Source organism: Calypte anna, chromosome Z, assembly GCF_003957555.1.
Source record: "Calypte anna isolate BGI_N300 chromosome Z, bCalAnn1_v1.p, whole genome shotgun sequence".
Taxonomy (NCBI): Eukaryota; Metazoa; Chordata; class Aves; order Apodiformes; family Trochilidae; genus Calypte; species Calypte anna.
The window spans coordinates 55934051-55956792 of NC_044274.1; the positions used below are offsets into that span (position 1 = coordinate 55934051).

A 22742-nucleotide genomic window follows, 5' to 3' on the forward strand; every position below is an offset into this window, starting at 1 on the left:
GCAGACCTTAATTCCAGCATGTGAAGTGACTGAGTAACAGAAGGAGAACCCTGCTTATTAGAAAATCATGCCTATTTCTAGTAGGGTATTTCCTATCTCCCATACCTTTCTCCTCATACTGATTGATGTTGTACAGCCACCAAAATTTTTTTTTTTTTTTTTTTTTTTTGGCATGTTCAGATAGAGGAACACTCCATGGAGCACTGACTCTACATTGCTTGGCAGACATTCTTAATGTTCTGTGAGACTCCTACTAAGAAGAGCCTAGCACTCTGATACAGTCACTTGGCAGTGGAAAACTGCAATAAGTAACACTCCAGTTTTGTAGACTTTGTCACTAATCAGCTCTCAAAGGCTCTTGGATTTAGGTGAATGAAGAAAACATTGCTTGAATGTTTCTCTCTTTTTTGGAGTCCTTTGATTATGTATACAAAGAGGGCATTTATGTAAATAACCTTCCTCAGATTAGATTTTCATTCTCATATTGGAATCTCTTGTGTGATAAACAGCAAGGCTACTGCTCAGTATACACCAACACCTGGGAATAATCATGCAAAAATAACAGTGAGAAACTGCAGAGCATCTGTTCTTGACATTAACTTTCCTCAGTCTGACAGACTGCCACCACCAGATGTTAGTCTTATGTGCCTTTTTTCCACTGGAGATGGCAGCCTTCCTGCCTCTCTCTTTGCCTGTAATAGCTTTCATCGCTGCCCTTTGGAGAATTAATGAAAACAATTCTGGCACCACAATGATTGCTGAGAACCACCACTTCACTGTGCTGACCTTATGATTATCAGACAAGATGGGATAATTTTAGAACACAGCAAACTGGAGCAATATTTAAGCTCAGCATATTTTTTCTTGTGAGTAAGGTCATATTAACATGAAACCCCAGGGACAGAAAATGTCCACTTCATTCTTTACCAAAGACTTAGTGTTATAATTCACAGGGCAACAGCCCCTTGTATTACAGTAGCCACTTTTTGGCCTTGTGTTGTCTGTTTCTTTATTATCAGGTCTAAATAAACCAGAACTGAGTACAAATATTTGTTACAGAGACCTTCCTGGTTACACTGCCAGATCTGTGCTTTCTTTAACTCTGCCCTCACTGTTTGTAATGCTTGGAAAATAGAAGACACATATACGAATTTAGTCTACATTAATTCAAAACATTGTCTAGTTTAAAATGATAACAGCAAACACTATGTGCTTTCTCTGGCTTTGTGGTAAGTGTGTTTTGTCGAAGAATGTTGTTGAATGAAGATAGCAGGAGGTTTTGCATAGCTTTACAGAAAACCATGTAAACTATCAACCAGGTCATTCATCAACATTTCTTGCTTTTATAGAGAGATGTGGCTTAGTTTTTTCTTAAGCGCTGGGCTCCATTTACCTGCTAGTTATTGGTCCTGGCTCTCTTCTGTCTTGAACCATCAAGAACATTAGGAACCCCTCTAAATTATGCCTGGGGTACACACTGACCCCATTTCATTGACAGAGCCTCATTATGTAGCCAGCGCCAGGGAGTAGAACTCTGTGCCATCCAACTCTGCCTCCACTTGGCATCAGACAGCCAGAATCTCTGTAGCATAGAATCAGTGTCACCCCATACTAGGCATACATGTCTATGGCTTTATGTTATGCTTCATATTAGACTATTAGATATAGAAAGTAATGTAAGTAACAGCTGCTGTCGGGGATCTGTTGATACTTGATGTGCTGTGTGTAAGTCTGCTCTGCAAAGCATTCTTTCCCATGTTTTAACTCTGCAGTTTATTCAGTAGAATTTTCCCTGTATAAACAGGTTTATACTCCTGTTTGCTTCATTTTGCCTTGTTTGTTTTGTTTTTTTTTAAATAAAAAGCTCCCATTTCTTTATCTCTGATCTGAAGGCTGAAAGTTAATGTAGTCATAAATAAAAAGAACTTTCCCCCAAAAAGAGAGAGGTTGGAGAAAAATGTCATGATAGGCTCTCCTCTCTAGTTCTAATGTAATTGAGATGAGAATCTGAGCTGCTCATACAAAGATGATACAAAACATTTTTATTTAATATTTGTGACACATAAGGCTTGCATGCATGATTTAAAATGCTCTCATGTATGTATGTATGAATGATGCTCAAAGCAAAATTGTTACAAAAGCCACTTCTTACAATTTTAAAAGAGTTTTTTTTATTATTTTTAGATTTCTATTTTATTGTTATGAAAAGTGTCCAACTTTGATGATACGAGAAGCAAAGGACACATAATACAAGGATAATACTCCTCCATCCTTTCTTGTATTTGTATACCCATTTGCCAACTTGCCTTCAAAGGAAAGAAAAATTAACTTTGATCTACATAAGATACATTTGAATGAAGCCTAAATGGCAATGTACAGTAGATCATGTTTTTTCTGTTGAGTGTTCTTACAGGATCCAAAATTAAAAACATCATAAAGATGTTTGATCAGCTCTTCAAAAGTAGTCCTTTTTTAAAAACCATTGAATTGAAGAATTATTTCTTGGTGTCATATACATGGTGCAGCGGGCCAAATAAACATGAATTTTAGGTGGTTTAGCTCTTTGAGTGGGCACACTCATATCCTCACTTAGGTATCATCTATGTGACATACTTATGGCCACTAAAATTCTTACAACCCTCAGGCCTAATCTGTATACAGAAAATCTGCTCGTGGGTATATTTGAAGTCACATGTAAAAGTTCATTTGTAGATACTGTCTCTGTGTGAATTGTCTGTGTACTGACTGGTTGTCTGGCAAGTTGATTTATTCCAAATACTCATATTGGAAACCATGAGAAATAAGATGGTCTAGATATATTCTAGTAAAAATACTCTCCTGTTACTTGAAGTGGAAAGATGTGAATGTTGTCTGTAAACTGTTAGGTGGATGTTCTTAATGTATTTTAAATTATTGGATGACGAGATCATATTTGATGCCGTATGGACATTAGAATTGTTCCAAGTGCTAATTTTTCTATGATGTATGTGAAAAAGTGGCATTTATATTTATATCTCTGTACTATCTTTATAGATGTTTTTCTTTAAATAGAATATAATTTTCTCAGTTTGCAAAATTAATTTGCATCCACAAATCAGTCTCTGTCAGCACTAAAGAAAAAATGGCCTTAACCCTTGTTTTCAAAATTTATTATTATTTCATGTGAGCAATCTGTGACCACAGGGAATAGTGTTGTAGAAACTTAGCAATTTGCCTTGTTTGGCATGATAGGTATTTTTGTGCTTAATTTTTCATGTGCAGCATTTGGGCTGATGTCAAAAAAATCAAACTCATAAGATTGGAATTACCCATGATAAATCAAATCCCTGCATACACAAATGCACTCTCAGATCAGCAAACTGCTCCTTTTATTCTTTCTTTTTTAATTTATATATATATATATATATTTTTTTTTTTTTTTTTCAATCTCACAGCACTATTATAGTAAGTTTGTCTGTTGTTTACAGGTTGATCCCCTGTTTACAGTGCCTGCACCTCCACCTCCGATTTCCAGCAGTATCACACCTCAGATTCTGCCTTCCTACTTTTCCCCATCTTCATCCAATATTGCAGCACCAGTCGAGCAGCTTTTGGTACGGACTCGTTCAGTGGGTGTAAATACTTGCGAGGTTGGAGTAGTAACAGAACCCGAATGCCTTGGACCCTGTGAGCCTGGGACCAGCGTGAACTTGGAAGGAATTGTGTGGCATGAAACCGAAGAAGGTAAATTATTTTTTTCCAATAGGTTTGTCTTTGAGATATGTTAACAGGAGGAGAGTTTGCTGTATCTGCCTGGGTGTGAACTAATGACTTGCTAGTCTGTTGGGACCCCATTATATACGATGGCAGTTACAGCTGTATAGCTCAGCTAGTGATTTTTGTCTTTTAAAAACAAATGGCAGTTTTTTTATTATCTAAGCAGATGTATTTTCCATGTTACCTGCTATGTAACCCCAGTTAACAACAGAATTGTTCCTACTGCTATATGGAGAAAAACACATAAAGAAATAGCTAGTAGGATAGCAAAAATGTACTATTTAAATGTACATAACAAGGGGGTTATATATGATTGTAGTGGACATATGAATTGTTTATATGAAAACTTAAGAAGTTGAGTATTTTGGAATTCAGACACTATGATCAAACCTGCCACAATTATGTAACAATAGAAGCCCCAAGAGACTACAGAAATTCAATTTCATGTGATTATTGTTTGCATTTTGGTTATTTGAAACATGCTTTAAGAGGAAAGCCTTCTTTCTCAAAGAGAAGCATGCCACAAGTGCTATCTAAACCCGAGTGATTTCTTTAATAACCTTTGAAGGCATTTAGCCGAGTAGAATCCCCCCAGCTTTGGGGAATATTAAATGTGGATTTGCTATGATTTGGAACAAAGTAAGGAGAAGGAGATCCCTCTCTGATCTGAAGATTTTTTTTCATTTTGGTTTTCAAAAGTTCATTATTAAAATCCAAGCTTTCTCCTGTTAATACTAAAGTTACTATGTGTATGCACTAAAATGCTGCAATTTTTGGTTTAGTGATAGCGGATCTCTCCAGTTACAGTTGCTTGAGGGTCTTCCTGTGATTGTTCTTACACTTGCTTTGAGGATTATTTAATTTTTAGTGATCTACCTCCCTCAGCAGTGAAAACAAGATTATTTACAAAAGGATATAATGAAAGAATGCAGCAGTGCATTGCTTCATGATAAATCCCAACATCCTTCATACCCATAATGGTCCTTTGCTATGATATATAAGACCTTACCAAAGTGCTCTACACTGTCCTCTCAAAAATCAATAGAGAGTCAGATTTACTTGCTTTTATATGCTTTCATCCATCCATCTTTTTCTCTGTATATGTCTACAACAAATTCATAAGTTAGATTGATCCTTTTAGATTGTTTTTAAAGCACAGTATAAATTATGTTTTAAAATATCCCAGCAGAGATGACTTTAGCGGCTCCGATCTTCCTTAACTGGCCTGTAGTAACCAGAGCTGGAATGTGTGGGCGTTAACTGTGTTGACATGAAAGAGCAGTAGCTGTTAATAGTGTTATTCTTGCTGAATAAACTAAACTTGTGACCTGCACTGAATTAAAGAAGCCTGCCTTGTTAAAGTTTTGGCACCAGAAATGAAGTATTAAAAAAAAATGCATTCTGGTTGGGGCGACATTCCGTGTACCAGTTTTGCAGCACTTTATTGGTTTAAAAATTCTTGTTAGCTAACAGTAATTAACTCCCATAACCATTCCTCAGTTAGTCTAAAAACAATTTTCTGAAACTAATCAGGCATTCAAAACTGCCATGTTTGAGTTGAAGAGGTTTTGAATGTGCCTGTTTTCACAGCTTTACAAATACTGTTTGGTAACACTATGCCTATGAGTGACTACAGTAATAGATAAATGTGATTCTGAAATACTCTAGCTAAGGTGTAGATGAAGAGACTGAAGATAACTTACATTATTTCATGTTGTATGCTTTGTACTGTGATCTTTGTGTTTTACATAAATTTTATTCTGTTTCTACCAGTGTTCACAATCAACACTGTATGATGAAAAAAACAGTTCCTAATCATAATTTTTGCGTTTTAATTTAGTTTTGACATTTGGGGCACACATATATATATACATTTAGCTGTTTTCAAATTTCCTGACATGTTTGTGAAAGCAGCTATGTAGCAGCTTGCATTAAGCCATTTCTGCCAAATTTGATAAAACAGGGTGCAGATGGGTTTTCTATATATCTTTAACAGAAGGAAGATTATAAGGTACTAATTTTGTGCACTTGTGCTTTTTACTTTAATTAGGCCAGAACATGACATTTATTAAATCACTGTAAATCTGGAGTACTTTCACTGAATTTTTTGTAATTGGTGGCATCTAAAACCATCTTGATATTCATAATGACCAACTGAAATATGAATTGCCTTTGTGATGCCCATGTTTCTTTCATATGCACTCCCTATGCTGCTTTCCAAAACCTAATAAAAACACACATTCAAACTGACATCTATCTAGCTGTCTACCTATGCAGTAGCCTTTTAACGTAAGTCAATTCTAAGAAGCTAAGGTATGAAAAATTGACTTTGACTTATATTTTGAAATGTTTGAATTATATGGCATTTGATTTAGCCACTCTAGATGAGCTGTTAGGTCCTCAGATTAGGCTTGTAGGATGTCTGCATTCTCTATGGCATATGGGAACTATGAACCACATCTGTTGCCAGGCAGCCTTTATATGCTACATCAACTAGCTGTGGGAATGCAAGTACAGAAAGGATGTGCTGATAGCAGTTATTTAAATAAGAACAGTAGAGTGAGTAAAGAATAAGGAAATTGGATAGTTTATGTATAACTCATTATGAAACATAATATATGCATTTCAGAAGAGAAGGTGTATATGTGAGAATTCATGTTTTGAAGGTTTTCAATATCTGAAATAGCCAGTCTTTTAGGAATGTTAAACAAGTTGTCACATTCTGTTGTATTTACTCTTCAAGGTCATAAAAAGAATGATGTTTGGTTTTATTAGCCATATTTTTAAGATAATAACTTCAAAGGAGGGGAGAAAAGCAGCACTGGACAAAACTGTGGCAGATCAAAGAAAGCTTTATTACTATAGCTCTGCTCATTTATTCCATGCCAATCTGTTCAGTTGAGTTGATCAGCAGATTTAATAAATTAGACCCTTTTTCCAGAGGGTTTCAATCTTAAGACATTTAGAGGGAAGCTGGCATCTGAAATCTGTCACATTTTATTATTGGACTTTTTAACTAAACATAGCTGGTTACTCAGATAATTGACTGAGACTGCTGATTATCACATGGGCATTTCTCAGTTGCACTGCAAAACTATGTAGTGGTTATTTGCTATGTATGTATGCTGTAGGCATTTTCATCTGCATAATGACCTCGTTTGGATATGACTTGGTAATGTATACAAAGTGCTGCTAATGCCTGGAGAAAATAATATTGAAGGAACTAGTTGAGGCTGCTTTTTAGTAGTGGAATGAGAAATGGTTATGGGCAAGTCAACCTGAAAGTTGGCATCTGATGCAGATATGTGACACCAGAAACTATCATTCAGTAGTAGTAGCAGCTTGGTGTAGTGTTATTGGAGTGTATTTTTTGGGGGGTTGGTTGATTGGCTCTTTTTGATACTCTGGGAAACAGCTGCTAAAAGTCTGTACTTCTAAACTGAGAAATAAGGTTTATCTAGAATCAGGTACTTTCTAAATTGTGTAATTATCTTTTGAGAAAACAGTTTTGAAGAGCGAAGTAATTGTTTCTTACTGCCTGGAGGAAATAAAAATGATCCAGAAAAAAGGGTAACCACCAACCATCATTCTAAATTGCTTAAAGCTTGCTTTTTTTGTTTAGTTCTGACATGCAGTTGTCCTGAGTCATGTCCTAGTAGTGGAGTATGTCTTTAAATCTTGAAGTAACTGATTCTGATGACTTCTTCTTTGCCTGAAAACTGTGTAGGATACAGCCATCCATCACCTTGCTGACAAAACAAGCTGTCTACTTGCAGGTTTGGAGTGCTTTGCATTCCTGCACTGACATTCCTCCTTTTTGTGCAGTTTGGGTGCAACTTCTTGTTGTAACAGATAATGGGGAAATGAGTTGTGTTTTTAAATCTGTCCTCTTGTCAAGGTCAGCATGTAGATTTTTTTATAACTTAGGACTACTTGACAAATATAAGAAATAGAAATCCTGGAAATCTGATGCGATCACCTTCAGGGGATTTGTAATTTAGCCTAGCATCTAGCATCTGATGCTACTTTGCAGAAATTTTTAGTAGAAAGGAGAACACTTAGATGACAAAGAGGCATGCTGGTACTTGCTGTGTATGAGTTTCCCAGCCTGACATGTTTGCAACTAATATGCATAGATACTGTTTTGAAAACATATCTATTGCACAGAGCTAAAAATTAATTCCTCCCTGTCTCATTATGTGGTGTTAGTTTTTTCAAAAACTATTTAAAAAGAACAGTTTGTTTTAAATGTCTTTGGTTATATATGTGTTTGTACATGTATGTGTAACTTAGGGTGTGTACGTGTTTATAGAAATACAAGAATGAGAAGTAGTCTGCCTTTGATTCCCTTTCACAACTTCTGTGGTTTAACAGCCACATTTTCCTACTTTCACAAATGCAAAAGCATGATGAAACAATGAAACTTGTAATGTTGAAAGCTATGCCATATACATAAGTAAACAAATGCAGAAATTAGAGATTAAAAAATCTGTTACATCAAAGAACATTATAGTAATTCATAGGAATTCAGATAAACACGATTAAATCACACTGTTGGTTTGAGCCCAGGCAACATTTATAGAGAGGTAATATCCTTTATTAAATCAAGTGATACAGTTGTAAAAAACAGGTAAGCTTTCAGACTGGGTGCATTTATGTTCTGTCTTTTCTGTGTAAGGTAGACCATTGACTTGCTGAATATAGAAGCAGTGGCTTGGTATTGTTGACCACTGTACTCAGTTCCCTATTGAAAGACAGCATTTTTATAGGAGAGAAGCATAAAGATATCAACTACTCAAAAATCAGGCTTTGCTGTGCCCATGTTACAGAAAAGCAGTTTTGGGTTTGGCTAGCTACTTGAGCAGAACACCTAAAATCCAACAATTTTCTGCTGACATGTTGAATCATCTGCTGACGTATATGAATTTCAGCTAGGATAAAAAAGTCATTTGTTAAGAAAAAGCCTATATACATGTTTATATTTGAATATACTATGTTTAATTTTTGCTCTTCCTACTGTCTGTGTTAACAGGATCAGTAAATCAATGGATTTGAGGAAGCTGGAGGTAGGCAATTTGTTACAAACCTCAGCTATCTCATGGTATTATCTAATGAACTTGGACTGATATCTAGTACTTGCTATGTAGAAACTTGTAGCAGAGAAATGGACAATATCTGCTAATGGGAAGCCACAGCCCTGCATAAAAATGTTTTTGGCTTATGGAAGCTCTATCTACTTCACAAAAGGAGTTTGGGAGATAACACTTTGAGATCTACACAGACTATCAAATAAATGTTCTAAGAGTTTAACATTACAGGTTTTGGACTTTTGAGAGGAATTTATCTGTAGGTACACTGAGGTTTGTTGGGTCTGAGGGGCCTTTTTGATTTCAACAGTTTGCTTGATCTATCAGTGTATGCACTTGTTTAGGGACTAATACTGTCCTGGAACTGGCTTCCATAGTGTGTCTTGTGTATTTGATTGAAACAGACAGTGCTGACCAGTGTTGGAGACAAGGAGTGGGCTAGATGGACTCTGGTCAAAGCCACTGTGGCAGTAGTTTAATGTTCCCAAATTTTACTGCTATAATACAAAATTTTTGTGCTGAGAGAATCAAAAAGGGAACTGATTTTGACTGAATCATAGAATAATGTAGGTTGGAATAGCATCAAGTCCAACTGTTACCTTAGTGCACTGCCAAGTCCACCCCAAAACCATCTCCCTAAGCACCACTTCTACATGTCTTTTTAATGCCTCCAGGGTATTTAAAATATTTACAGGGGTGGTGACACCACCACTTCCCTGGACAGCCTGTCCCAATGCCTGACAACCCTTTATGTGAAGAAATTTTTCCTAATATCCAATCTAAAACTCCCCTGGCACAACTTGAGGACATTTCCTCTTGTCTTACCCCTTGCAGCTTGTGACACCAACACCCACCTTGCTACAATCTCTTTTCAGGTAGTTGTAGGGGGCAATGTCTCCTCTTTAGCCTCATCTCCAGACTAAACAACTCCAGTTCTCTTGATTGAACATAAGAAAATGTCACACAAAGCCTTCAATTTCCCAATTAAGCAACAACTTGTAGTCTATTCGATACTTTTTCTATCTAAAATAAATGAAACAAATAGTAATTTTAGAGACAGACCCCTGTGTATCCACAGAAGCCTCCTAGAATAGTTATAAATGATTTTGACTGGCTCTTACGTTGTACCTGGGTGAGCTGATGTGGCTTTGAGTTAACTATGAATGAGCTGAGCTACAATAACCAAACATTTGCAGGCTTTGTTCACAGCAAATAGGAGATAAATCATGTCAGTATAACAATTCTCAGTGAAGGAGAAATGCAAAATAGGTTATGGATATTCCCTACTGGCAGCACTGAATGTCTGATGGGAGGTATTTTGACCTCCTTGAGTTTAATTCTGATTCTTTTACACAGCACTGCATTTTCCAGGCATCTTTAATTAGTCATTCATTTAGACAGTAATTTCAGTTTTAATCTTCAAAGTTTTTTAAGGTTGAAATTTAAAAAAAAGTTGTCTATGTGTTAAAGCATCATAGGTTTGTGAAACTCTAAAAAAACCAACAAAAAACAATGGACAAAATGAAGTCGAAGGGAAATGACTGCTAATTTCCAGGCTTTCTTAATGCAGTGAAGAAGTCAAAGCAGCTCATCACCCCTTCCACTTCTTATAAAATCGTTGCTTCAGAAGATTTTTGAGGAGCGCACACTGCCACTGGAAGAAAAGCATTCAGGAAACTTGTGAAAAGATGAGGTTAAATTTGGTATTTAAGTGTCAGCACTCTTCCTTAAATGTATACACACCACAGGGTTTAACTGGTACTAGTCCTAAAACTTTGTGTAGAGATGCTATACATCTCTGTTGCATGGAGGAATGCATGATTTGTTTACTGCCTAGTGCTTACCTTGTTGCTTCCCTCTTAAGGATACAGATGTAATGCTAAGCAGAGCATAGCCACAGTACAGTTGCAATTAGTGACCAAAAATATCCAAAGTTACTTATTTAGCCAGGGTAGAAATGGCCAACTTATTTAAAAGGACCTGACAAATACCACATTTTACAGTTTAGTAAGAAGACTGAGTGTTTCTCTCTTGGCATAACCCAAAGCAGAGAATGAAGTCTTAACACATTCCAGACAGTGCTTAAAAAGTTGTGTATTGCCAGACTGCTGCAGAGGAAGACAAGCAGTGCTGCTTGTGCATACATAGAAAATTACCCCTTTTACAAACAAGCATATGAGGGCAGGGAGGGTGCATAGGAAAAGGGAGGAGGATAACTGAGATTGGAAACGTTTGCTTAGAGCTATTTGAATGTGAAACTGAGCTGGCTCAAGCAATGAGATTATGAACACTGGAGGAGTTCTGTAAGAGCAGCCACAGTTTTGAGCATTAACTGCTCAAAAGCAGAATCTCAATAGCAGCAAATTGCTTAGAAGTCAGATCATTCCTGTGCAAAATACTTGCAACATGTGGTGTTTGGATTTGTAGATCGCAGGGGGGAGAGATGTCTGCTAATGAAGAAAGTATGTGTGCGTGCAAGTGTTTTCTTACTGAATAAATACCACTGGAATAAGGAATGGAAGCACTGGTCTTTAACTGGTGTGGCTCAGGGATAAAAATGCTTATTTAGAGATGTTCTCACAGTCACTCTAATTTTATACAAAGTTTAACTAGTTAGGAAAAGCTGTAATCTTCCAGTTTTGCAGCACTTCCAAATATTGCTAGTCTTCTGCAATGAGAATTCTGTAAATGGGAGGTCTTTTAGTCGGTGGACTGTATGTTTTAACCGGTGCAGATTAATATCAATTTAATAAAATATTTTTTCTTCTCTTCCTGCATTTTAGACTATGTAGCAAAAAGCTGCTTTTGACATTGGGACTAACATGCCTGTGTAGGATCAATGGCTGGCTTTTGAGTTTTCAGAACAGTGGAAAGTTACACTTTGTCACCCTGAGGGCATATTCATAATTCTTTCCAGTTATTACTGATGAGGTACTAACTACTTACTAGCTTGGAACTCTTTGTAACAAGAAGTCCAAAAAGCAGTAGGAAGATCTCAAAAATTTTGAGCGCTGAAGAGTTCTCTAGCCTTCAGTGTTACTTAAAGATTACATCTTATATTTTTGTTCTAAAACAGGGATATAGGAAAGGTAGAGGTTGAGGGTGAAGAAAAAGACTATCAAAAAAGAAAAGCTCAAGGCAAATAGCTTTTTTTTATTTAAACTGAAAAACTAGGTCTAGATACATTAAGGCTAGTGTTGCAACAGAAACCACCCTTGAAGTTCGTCAATTTGATATCCCCAATGCCATGAGATTTAGGGGGAACAAAAAAGCCAAAACCAACTGGGATAGAAGACAAAAGGCCAGAATTAGACCACTTTACTTTATGTCTGTCTTTTTGAGGATTTTTTTGTCTTTTTGTTGGGTTGGCCTTTGTTTTGTTTCATGGGGTTTTTTTTTGTTTGTTTTGTTTTGTGGGTTATTTTGTTTTGGTTTTTTGGTTTGAGCATTCTTTAAGATTTTTGCATAGTGTTCCCTTACTTGGGAAGTTATGTCAATGTATTTTAGTGATTTTGTTTTGCTTGAGTTTTGTTGTTGTTTCTGCATGAACATTAACAGGCAGATCAGGCCATTAACTTTTTCTCCAGTGACTTATTCAATGGTATAAAGACCTCCATTAATAAAGTGAAACAGAAATTAGTTGTCAGGAGATGGCAGTTCTGTATCTTGTCCCTAACAGGGAGGAAGACTGTTGTGGAAAATGGGTTTCAAACAGAGATAGCTGCAGATCAATCTTCAGTTAATCTAGAGATAAATGGCTTTTTCCCCCGGTCACTTAGAACATCTTCATTTAAGTAGGCTGAAATAAGTAATTACATTTTACTGCCTGTTTATTTTCCCTTACAGTGACTGAATCTGTACTTTTTAACCTTGCATTCATATAGAGCTGCCTTTTGTGAGTCTTTTAAAGCCTGAGGCTATGTGACCCACTCTAGTTAGGAGACTTTAGAAAGTCTCATGTTTCAGTAAAGGAGCTGTTTTCCTTAGGGAAGAGATAAACTGATGACAACTTTCAGATAATGACTTTCAGTGTGTTACAGTTTTTTTTTAAGAAGGTTGGTTTTTAGGTTTTTGGCAACGATTTTATTAAAATCCTGAAAGTTATGAATGTAGGTTCTGTGTTTTCTGAGAAAGTTTTGCAATGAATTAATGTTTACTTCTTGAGAAATTTTGCTCAAACCACTGCTGGTGACAGTGAAGCCAGAACAAGTTTGTCTATATCCAAGCCAGTTTTATGCAGAAGAACCCGTGGCTATTGGTAGACTGCATTTAGTTGCAGAGTAAGGAAAGAACTACTGCTAGTTAGAAGCAGCAATTGAAAAAAAACAAAGAAAACCTCCACAAAAAACAACCTCCCCTTAACCAAACAAAAAAACCCAACCCAAACAAAACAAAACAACAAAAAACCCAAACACCAAACATATTGTTCCTGGGTTTCAACAATTCCCAGCTAGAAACCTGTATTTAGAGATGATACAACCCCTAAATAAATCTTGGTGATTTATTTATAAGGTCAGTGGGAACTGCTGTTTCATTACTGTTTGGTACATAATGAAAATCAAATCCATTTTCAAAATTCTGAGAGGATGATACTTCAGCACAGTCAATATGGCCTTGAAAAAGTTCTCCACTTTTTCTGTTGTATGAAGGAAAGATGTTTTCTATAGTAGTCTTACAAAAATTAAGAATTCAGTATTTTCACATGTCAGACCTGTTTGACTCTGCAGTAGCACTATGGTTTAGTTATTTGACAGTAGCTGATTTCTGAGCTTTCTCAACTTCACTCTTTCAAACCCAGCGAAGCCCCAGTTCCTCCGGCGTGGACGGTACTGGAGATGGGAGCAAATGATCTTGTTTTGAAATATAGTGACATTTGGTTTGTTTCCCATTAAGCTGGCTAGTCAGGCCTTGTTAGAAACAAATATAGCTGGGAAAGGGTCAAATATAGTTCTGGTGGAAGAGAAAACGGCAGTGAGGCTGTCCTAACACCTTCTGGTGTAAGCCTGAGAGATCACTGTGCTTCCTGTGCCTGCTGATCCAGCATTCATTGAACTGCATGTAATTTCTCACAATCTAGGTTTCTTGGAAACAACAAACCTTCACATCCTATTGGACAGTTGTCATCTATATCTAGGTTGTGTGTGTATATGTGTGTGTGTGTCCCATAAAGCTCTGCAGTCTGGTTTCTTTAAATTTTCCTTTCTCCAGCATTTGAGGTTCTGACAGGCTTGACCACTATGCTTTATACTGAGATATGTCCTCTTGCCAAGCAGGGAAGCTGCAGATGCCAGCAGACCTGAAATGGACCCAAAATCATCCCTCTTGATAGTGGGGATGAAGTTCTGTAGCATTTTAGTCTCTTATTTCATAATAACCTGGAAGTTTTTCTCCAAGAACTGACAAGCAGTTTCTCCCCTCAGATGAGGAATAAAGGTAGCACAGAGGTCCAGATTTACCAGCTGATGGTGCCTTTTTATGAAACTTGAACCAGAAGGCTAATGCTATTTCTTATCTTGATTCTGCCCAAGCAAGTGGCACATGAAATAAGTAAAAATAAAGGGGGGAATGGGACTCCTTAGGGGAGAGAGTAAGTCTATGCTTGGTTTTGCTGCAAGGTAGTGGGTGGTGAAAGGGTTACAGATGGTTTTGTTGGTCTAGACAAGCAAGTGACAGGAAATAACTTGGAGAATATGTTTATTTATTTTTTTATCCCCAAAGCCTTATCTTCAAGGAACACAGTTAGAAATGCTGTTGTGAAAAGAAACCTCCACTTGGACAGACAACTTGATGTAGGCAAAGCTGCTAATTTGTTTTCAGCTTCAAGATTTAGTCTTTGCATCCTTGGCAGAAACATACAATGTAATTGTTTCCCTTCTTCTTAATCTTCAGTCTAGCTGCATTCCATCAGTGTAGCTAGGAAAGGCTGGAATGTTGACTGAAGTAACTGCACCAGATAGCCTCTCCTAACAGGCAAGGAGAAGTTACTCCAGGACTCTTCTGCCTTCTAGTATGTAAGGAGGACACTCACCCTTCTTTTCATGGTTACATCTAGTCACAGAAAGACTTTTGTGCAGAAAGGAAAATCAGTCGTTGGGTATGAAAAGGAGGTGACAGAATTAATGTTCTTACACTGGCAGTGTTGTTCAGTTATTAGAGGCTCTCTAAATAACAGCTTTGCTTTAATCTATTTTGTGCCTCTTTCTTTCACAAAAGTAATTTTGTAACCCTACAATTTTAAAATGCTTAAAAAAACTTAACTGTGCACCAAAAGATTTGTTTGTATTCCTTTTATTCAGTTTGGCAGTGTTTGTGGCCAGCAGCTGGTTACACTTTTGGAGTATGTGCCATTAACATACCACTGGTATAAACCTCAGTTCACCAAAAATACCATCTTCAGGGAAGGGATATAGCATATCATTGAGCAATTAAATTATGTAGTCAATCCAGTGGTTAAGCTTGGGTCAGCTTTGAAGGGTAAATTTCATTGCTGGGATACATTCTTGGCAATGAATGAATGCATGAATAATCTTTCTTTGAACCTTAAGATGCACAATAGACACAATAACTCTTGAGCTGAACTCTTTAAGAGTAGGCTGATTTATGGGTAACTGTTGAAAGTGCTCCCAGTCAAATTATTTTTTCATCTGTGAAGTAGAAACCTATAGTATAATAATTAGTGTATACCATTGAAATGCTATACAGACAAAAGCTGAGCAAGTCTTCACTGTGGGTTTTTAATTTATAGATTAAAAAAGAAAAAGTAGTTATTTTGACATGGTACACAGCCATAAACCAAGAATCACTTGTCAAGGCTCCAGCAGACAAATAGCTGAAGGCGTTACTGACCTCAGCTGCTCAGCCAGTTGATCTGTGTGTAAGGCAACAGCAGGGATTGTGTGTGTTCCCTAGTGCCAGCAAGCTCACAAACCTCCATAAACCACAACTATTTTAGTTTTCCTAAGTGCATTGATTGCAGGTGGCCAAGGATCTGACATGTATTTGTTTCTACCCTTCATTCTTCATTGGCTATAGTCTCAAGCAAAGGGCTGGGCTAGATGTACAGGGCAGGATATCCTCACCCACTACAAATGTTGACTTGACCGAGTTTACCTATTGTAGGGCTTAGTTTGCTAGAAGGATCAAGAGGAGTCTGTTTTTTGATCAGCCATAATGGCTTGGCATAACACCTTTTCAATGCTGGAGAAGGGGAATGTTCTTTCCCAATATCTATTTCTGAGCTATTGTGTCCACATTGCAGTGCTAGGGGTTTTATTAATTGTCATAAGAAATTCTGCGTTATTAAAATTGTGTTGTAGAAGTTTGTTTTTTTTTTAAAGGAGTGCTTCTGAGAATTGGTTGCAGAAGGAGCAATTTGATTTTATTTTCTTTTAGTTAACAGACTAAGCAGATGGAAAAGCAGACCTGGAGTAGTTTTGCTGGATGGCTGCCAAAATTCTGTAAATTTTGATTTGTGTGGATATGAAACAGTTTTATTTTTCCCTTTTTGGAAATGTATGCCTGAAAGTCTTTGGGAAATTAATTGTTGGTTTCCTGTGAAATGTGCACTTGTAAAACAAATGTTGCAGCAATGTGCCATGCAGACCCTGTGTTGTGTCAATTAGGATGTGTGACATCAGCAAACTCCACAGGCTGTCACAGGCTAAAGCACTTTTCAAAGCATCATTCCTTCACAACTCTCCAGAAAAAGGATTTAAAAATGACACAAATTTGAAGTGCAGTTCAGTACAATTTTAGTGTCTACCTTTGACACTCAAAATGCACAGGGTTCATAATTCTACCAAACAAGATTTTTTAATGCCATTTGACCTTACACTTTTATATATTTGAATTTAACAAGGTATTCACATCTGCAAAATCTTTATTAACAACTAAGTTTGAGATAATTCAGAGCTGGAAATCTTAAATGTGATTTTCCACATGGGGAAAGAATAAAAATACTAATGTTTCACCCTTGGTCTTTCTCGTCTTCACTTCACTATGCTCTGCAATTCCACACCAGAATGCCAGAATGACTTGCAAGAAAAGAGTTACTTCAGCATTTATTAACTGTGGCATTGATGATGACATTGCCACTAATTACACTTGAGGAAACCTTTGTTTAACAGTAAAAAACACTAGAGCTTTAAGCACAGGACTGACAGCTTGCGTCTTTTTGTTTTGTTTTGTTTTGTTTTGTTTTTGTTTGGTTTTTTTGTTTGTTTTGTGGGTTTTTGTTTGGTTTTGGTTTTTTTGTTTTGTTTTGTTTTTGTAGCTTTTCTTCTGGAAATTTAAAGAACTTGGATTCTCACTGTTCAGCATTTGAGTCTTCAAGATCAAAAGGCCTTTCCTTCAAAGAGTTTCATGTTGTTATTTAAATGGTAATTGGCTCTATCCTCAGTTTGACTGGGGGCATTTTAACTTTAGTAGGTTTAGGATTTCATTATTTTCTGTTCCCTGCTTCTAATGGAGGAGGTGATTTGGGGAATGACAAAGATTAATTGCAAATTTGGAAGCTAGTTACTAGTGACAAGAGTTGATAACTTTCGGGAAGGCACATATGCTATTTGAACAGCATGTGTTCTGTAATGAATGATTTTGCTTACTATAGTAATTTGCCTCTTCTTTACTGGTGACTTTTACATCTGGAGTAGTTCCTCACTGACAGGTGAATGTTTCTGTATAGTGTGGACTGTCAAGTAGACGTAAATTATGGGATTTGTTAAACTGTTTGCCTACAGACTTCTTGGTTCAATAGAGTACTCTCTGGAGAGAAGGCTGTGACCACAGAACTCTGGTCTCTGGGAAGACAGTGCTGGAAGACTAGAAACCTTTGGTGAATAGTTTCCACTGTAATCTGCAATACTTCCTCGTGCAGAAAACGTTACGGTCCCACAATATTTTTTGGAGACAGAACCAACATTTTGCTTTTATTGCTATTCACTCCTTGCTCAATTGGACTTCAATTCCTCTCGTGTAAAGTCTATTACTATTATTACCTTCAGCTGTCGGTGTGATGAAGAAACATGGAAACTGCTGTCATTAACCAGTCAAGGTTAAACAGTTTCATTAACAAATTTATTGCTATATTGTCTTACTGCTACTGAAGTAAGTAAACTGCTGCTGAAGAGCACTGTAGAGCATGAGACGCTCTCTATGATGACTTGGTTTTAATTCTTCTGAAGGGGTAAGGGAGAGAGGGGGGTAGGAAAGGAAAAAATGGGAAAGACCCCAAGGTGTAATTACTGCTAGTGTCTAAGCTATATTCAGTATTGCCTTGTCTTCCTGCTAAGCAGTAAAGAAGAACTTGCAGGCCTAGGCTAGAATGACAAACAGATGAATGTGACAGTTTTCAAAGTGCAACAATTTAGTTTATATTTATAGTTTATAGTATATATATGGGAAAGAGGCATTTGAGGAATCTACAGATGGGTCTTTGCATCTGGCACCAAGGACTGCATTAAGAACCTCTGGTGTTTTCTAATAATGTTAGAGGTACCTTCCTGTTCACATATTCCTTTTCTACTGGCTTTAGACCACCCAACATCAGATGTAACCTGCAGCCTTTTTTTCCTGCAGTCTCTTTCCTCCTCTCCCCCAAACAAATGGTGCATGTGTATTCATGGTTTTGCTTTCTGTTCACAGAGATATCCAGCTGGGAAAATATAGTGTGTACAATACTCTCTGCCTTCAACTGGCATTTCTCATAAATTGCAACAGAAGCACTACTATTAGCAGCTTAATAGCAGGTAGAATATAGCACTACATATCAAGGCTCAGCAGGATGCAGAAACTATGGTTACCAAATTTCAGAAAAGAAAGGATTCGGAGGGAAAGTTTTTATATCAGAATAATTGAGGAAGAGGGTGAGAAACATTTAAAATGGATTCATTAAAAGCTGCCTTTTTGGAGAGGAGAAAAAAAAAGAAACAAAAAAAGGTTTATAGAGGCTGATTCAGTGGCTACAGCATTTGTTTTTTTCTGAATTGTTATTTTAGAAGACCTCACAAGAGGTTTCTATTACAAGCAGTGCAAAAAAAGCAATGCTTTGGTCCTTAAAAAACCCTACTCTCCACACCCATTCCTTGAAATGTGTTTTGAAAATACATAATACTTAACTGCTGCTGTAGTGCAAGGTGTTTATGACAGCAAGTTTGGGTCAGCCACAGTGTGTTTATGCAAGAAATAGAGGTTTGGTGGGAATAGACAAGTAAATAGCATTATGTTTCTTATCACAGGATGCAATAAATTTAGAGTTTGTCCTCAGCTCTATTTAAACCCAAGTCTTGTTTGAAGAGGGTTACTGTAAGTTAGAAAATACATTACAGTACTGAAATAAATTCAGTGACTTAGCATTTTTTGGTTAGGCTTTTTTGGTTTGTTTTGGGTTGATTGGTTTGGGGAGGATGGATAGTCAGATGAAATCTTATCACAAGTTGGCCTGTTTTTTGTGACCGTGGAAGAAAGGACAGGAAATAATTATTTTAAGTTGTGGCAAGAGAGATTAGAGTGAGATATTTTCAACAGCAGGGATAATGAGGCTGTGGAGTAGGTTGTCTAGCAGCTTGCAGAATCTTCTGTTAGAAGAAAATCTATGCAAACATTTCTCAGGATCAACACTGATGAAAGCTTCAGATGTAATTGGAATTGATGGGACTTTATAGTTCAGTATTTCTAATAGCAGGATCATTCATAACAGATCTTGATGGTTTTTAACTTCTCCCACATGGTCTTACAGGGAAATTAGGACACAATGTCACCTTCTTTATTTTCCTTAGATTTAAAATTAGTTGAACAGCATTAGTGAAATATTTTTGAATAGCAGTAAAAAGGAAATTGTGGTGCCTAAACCAGAGCTATATATAAATTATAGCAGACAGCTATTAATCAAGGGCTTATGGGAACCAAATATGGAACAGAGAATAGCTCTCTTATGGACATCTTAGTAATGAAGAGACCAACTGTTGAATCTACACAGCTGAAGTAAAAAGAAGAGGAGCATGCAGCTACTCTTTGCTAAAAAGTTAGTCCTGTGCTTTACCTAAGCTTTTATATTCATACCTATATCTAGGTAGTAAATATTTTATAATTTTGAAGGATGCTTCTCCAGTAACCTTTGCTTTTCAGTAACATAATCTTTTAAAGCTGTCTTGTGAGGAATGAGGGAAGGCAGTGTTACAAACATAGTACAGCATTTTGAGATCCAAGAATACCATTCAATCTGGGTGAGGCACATAAATAACACTAATCTTCTGTGAGGACAGCTGTTGGTTTTAGCTTGGAGAGTAATAAAGTTATACTGCTTTTCTCCTTCAGTTTTTCAAACTATTTTCAATACAGTACTTCTCCAGCAGTAAATATGTATTATCATTTTTTGCTTGGTTGTTACTTTGAGGTTGTATTGGTTGTATGTGGAGTTTTGCTTGGAGAGAAGACAAAAAATACCTCTTCTAGGTCTCAAAGATATTTACACTCAAGTAATAATACTCAAAATCACTCAAAGGTGTATTTTATTTATGGCATCCATAAGATGGTTGGCAGCCAGACATAAGGAGACAAAAATTCACTCCTAGTCCCTTCATCTTTCTCATTCTTTCATTATTATTTCCTACCACCAATTAGTAATTGTATTTTAAAATTTCCTAGTTCTGTGTTATTTTCCCTGTAACTGACTTATCTGTGAGAAAAAAAAGAGTAATAGTGAGCTTTACCAACAATGTTCTCTTTGATTCATCATTCATTTGGGTTCTTTCTGCAGTCATCCCTTGCACTCCTGAAGTTTTGTGAAGTCTAAAGATCTAACAAGAATTTCTCAATTGGTCAGCAGTATAGTTTTTCAATGAATAGTCTTTATGCATTTGATTATCTAATCATTGAACAACTGGTTTGCACATATATTACATTTCTCTCTGTCTAGAATCTCTAAAAGAAAGAGAATGTTTCCTCATGGACAACAAAACAAAATCCCATACTTCTAAAGAAGTATTTCATGTACATAGTTTACTGATCTTCCATCAAGAAGGCCTTGAAAAAGTAGGTCTTCAGCCAGGAGCTAACTTCTGATTGTGCCTGCTGCATTGTGTGGACAGGACAGGCGAGATTTGGCAGGATCAGAAAAATAAGTTTAAAGCAGTTTTATCTAGACACCAGTTCATCCTTGATATCTGCAGCATCATTGTGGGTAATTGAAATCCAGAGCAATTCGGAAGGGTCTGTGAGCAGTGTCTTTCAAAAAGACCAATATTGACTCAAGGCCTTTTGGAAGCATTCTGCCTTGACTGCTAATGGACTGTTAATTATTTAGGTGGGAAATCCTTTGGAGAGAAGAAAACACTTTTCTACTCTCTGAAAGTTCCTCATGGTCTCCTGTCAGGTATAGCCTCATATACATGAATGTCTACAGGTTCCTTTTCAACTTCCAAATGTACTAGAAGTGGTATGTTGAATCCTGAACACACATGTCAGAGACAAAACCAACTTTTAACTTTTGTAAAAGATGGGTGGTGATACGTGAAATTTTAAAGTACTTTAAATAAACTCAGTGGCTGTAATCTTGCATGGAATAACTTCTACCTTAAAGGCTAGATACCGAAGTAATCAGTCTTCTGTTTTAAGGATGTTTTACTTCCCCTTCCCAGTTTTTCAAGTTTACCAGATTTTTTCATTTGTCATTTGAAATCCAGTCATGTCTTTGCACTAGTCTGTAGGTGACTGAAGATAATACAAGATCTTAATTTCAGAAAATCCAGAAACTTCTTGAAAGGAATGGTCACTAAATTCGTCACTGGTTTGGAAATACTGATTATTTGATGACTGTGCTTATATCTTCAGGATCCAGTCAGTGTAATTGTATATTAATAGTCTTTATGAACTCTTTAGTCAATTTTGAGTTTGTGTATCAAGGTAGGAGAAAAGGGCCTTTGGAAAGGAGAGAAGCAAAAGATAAAATGAGTTTGCAAAATTTAAGGAAAGCTAAAATGGGTCTGCTGGGCAACAGGACTCTTTGAGAGGTTTTTCAATAGAGTTCCTTCAGTTTTCAAAACCTTCAATTTAAAGGGTGAAGGTGGCAGCCTTGTACCTGTTTTCCAGTCCTCTCTGCTTGAATGAAACCACAAGAACTTGATATGGGTTTCCTTTAGTGTAGCTATCCTGTATCCTCAAGCCTTTTTCCTTGGAATCAGTTCACTAAGCAGCCTTTTTATCTGCCTATTCCCAAAAGGTTTCCTGCTAAAAAGAGGTTGTTTCTGTTTGTGCGTAGTTCATGGGACTCAGCAAAGAAAAAGAAAGCTTCTTGTAAGATGCTAAGTAGATCTAGTCTGTCAGTAATATGGTAAAGGCAAAAAGGCATAGTCTCTACAAATGTTTTTCGTGAATATTCAATAAAAACCTAATTTACTGTATTTTTTTAATGGTTTACTGTCTTTTTTCAATAGATACTTTCAGGTGTTTTCAGATCTCTGTTAAAAAGAATATGTAAGTTCCTATTATTAAATGTGCAGCCCTCAAATCTCCACTGGTATTTGTTGTGGAGTTTTGGGTAATATTAACATTTCTTTCTCAAAGTGACATTTGCAGGAGAAGGAGAAAACATCCCCTTAACAATGGAAAAAAGTTCTACTTTTGTTCAGTTCCCAAGAGAGTCAGAAAGATGTCCATGTCCTTGTGTTCCTTAACAGTTAAAACAAATTTATGGTCTTCTCTTGATCTCTAGTACTCTTTTCTGTACCTGTCCCAGAGGAGGGTCCAGGAGAAAGAAAGCCAGCCTGTGTAATCTAAGAAACTAGTTGATTGAAATACCCAAAGACCATTGGGAGAACATCTGAACGTTGCAAAACCATGAGAAAAAGGTGCCACAGCCTTGACTGCCATCTGGGCTAAGAGAGAAGCTTCTGCCAAAGATTT

General features: G+C 36.7%; 1 protein-coding gene across 1 annotated transcript in view; it reads left to right on the top strand.

The window, feature by feature from the left end:
* ZNF608 (zinc finger protein 608) overlaps window positions 1-22742 on the top strand; it is an 81150-nt gene that overhangs the window by 32459 nt on the left and 25949 nt on the right. The window contains exon 2 of the mRNA XM_008492547.2: window positions 3468-3723. Within this exon, the coding sequence (XP_008490769.1) occupies window positions 3468-3723 (256 nt within the window). The remainder of the gene's footprint in view (window positions 1-3467; window positions 3724-22742) is intronic.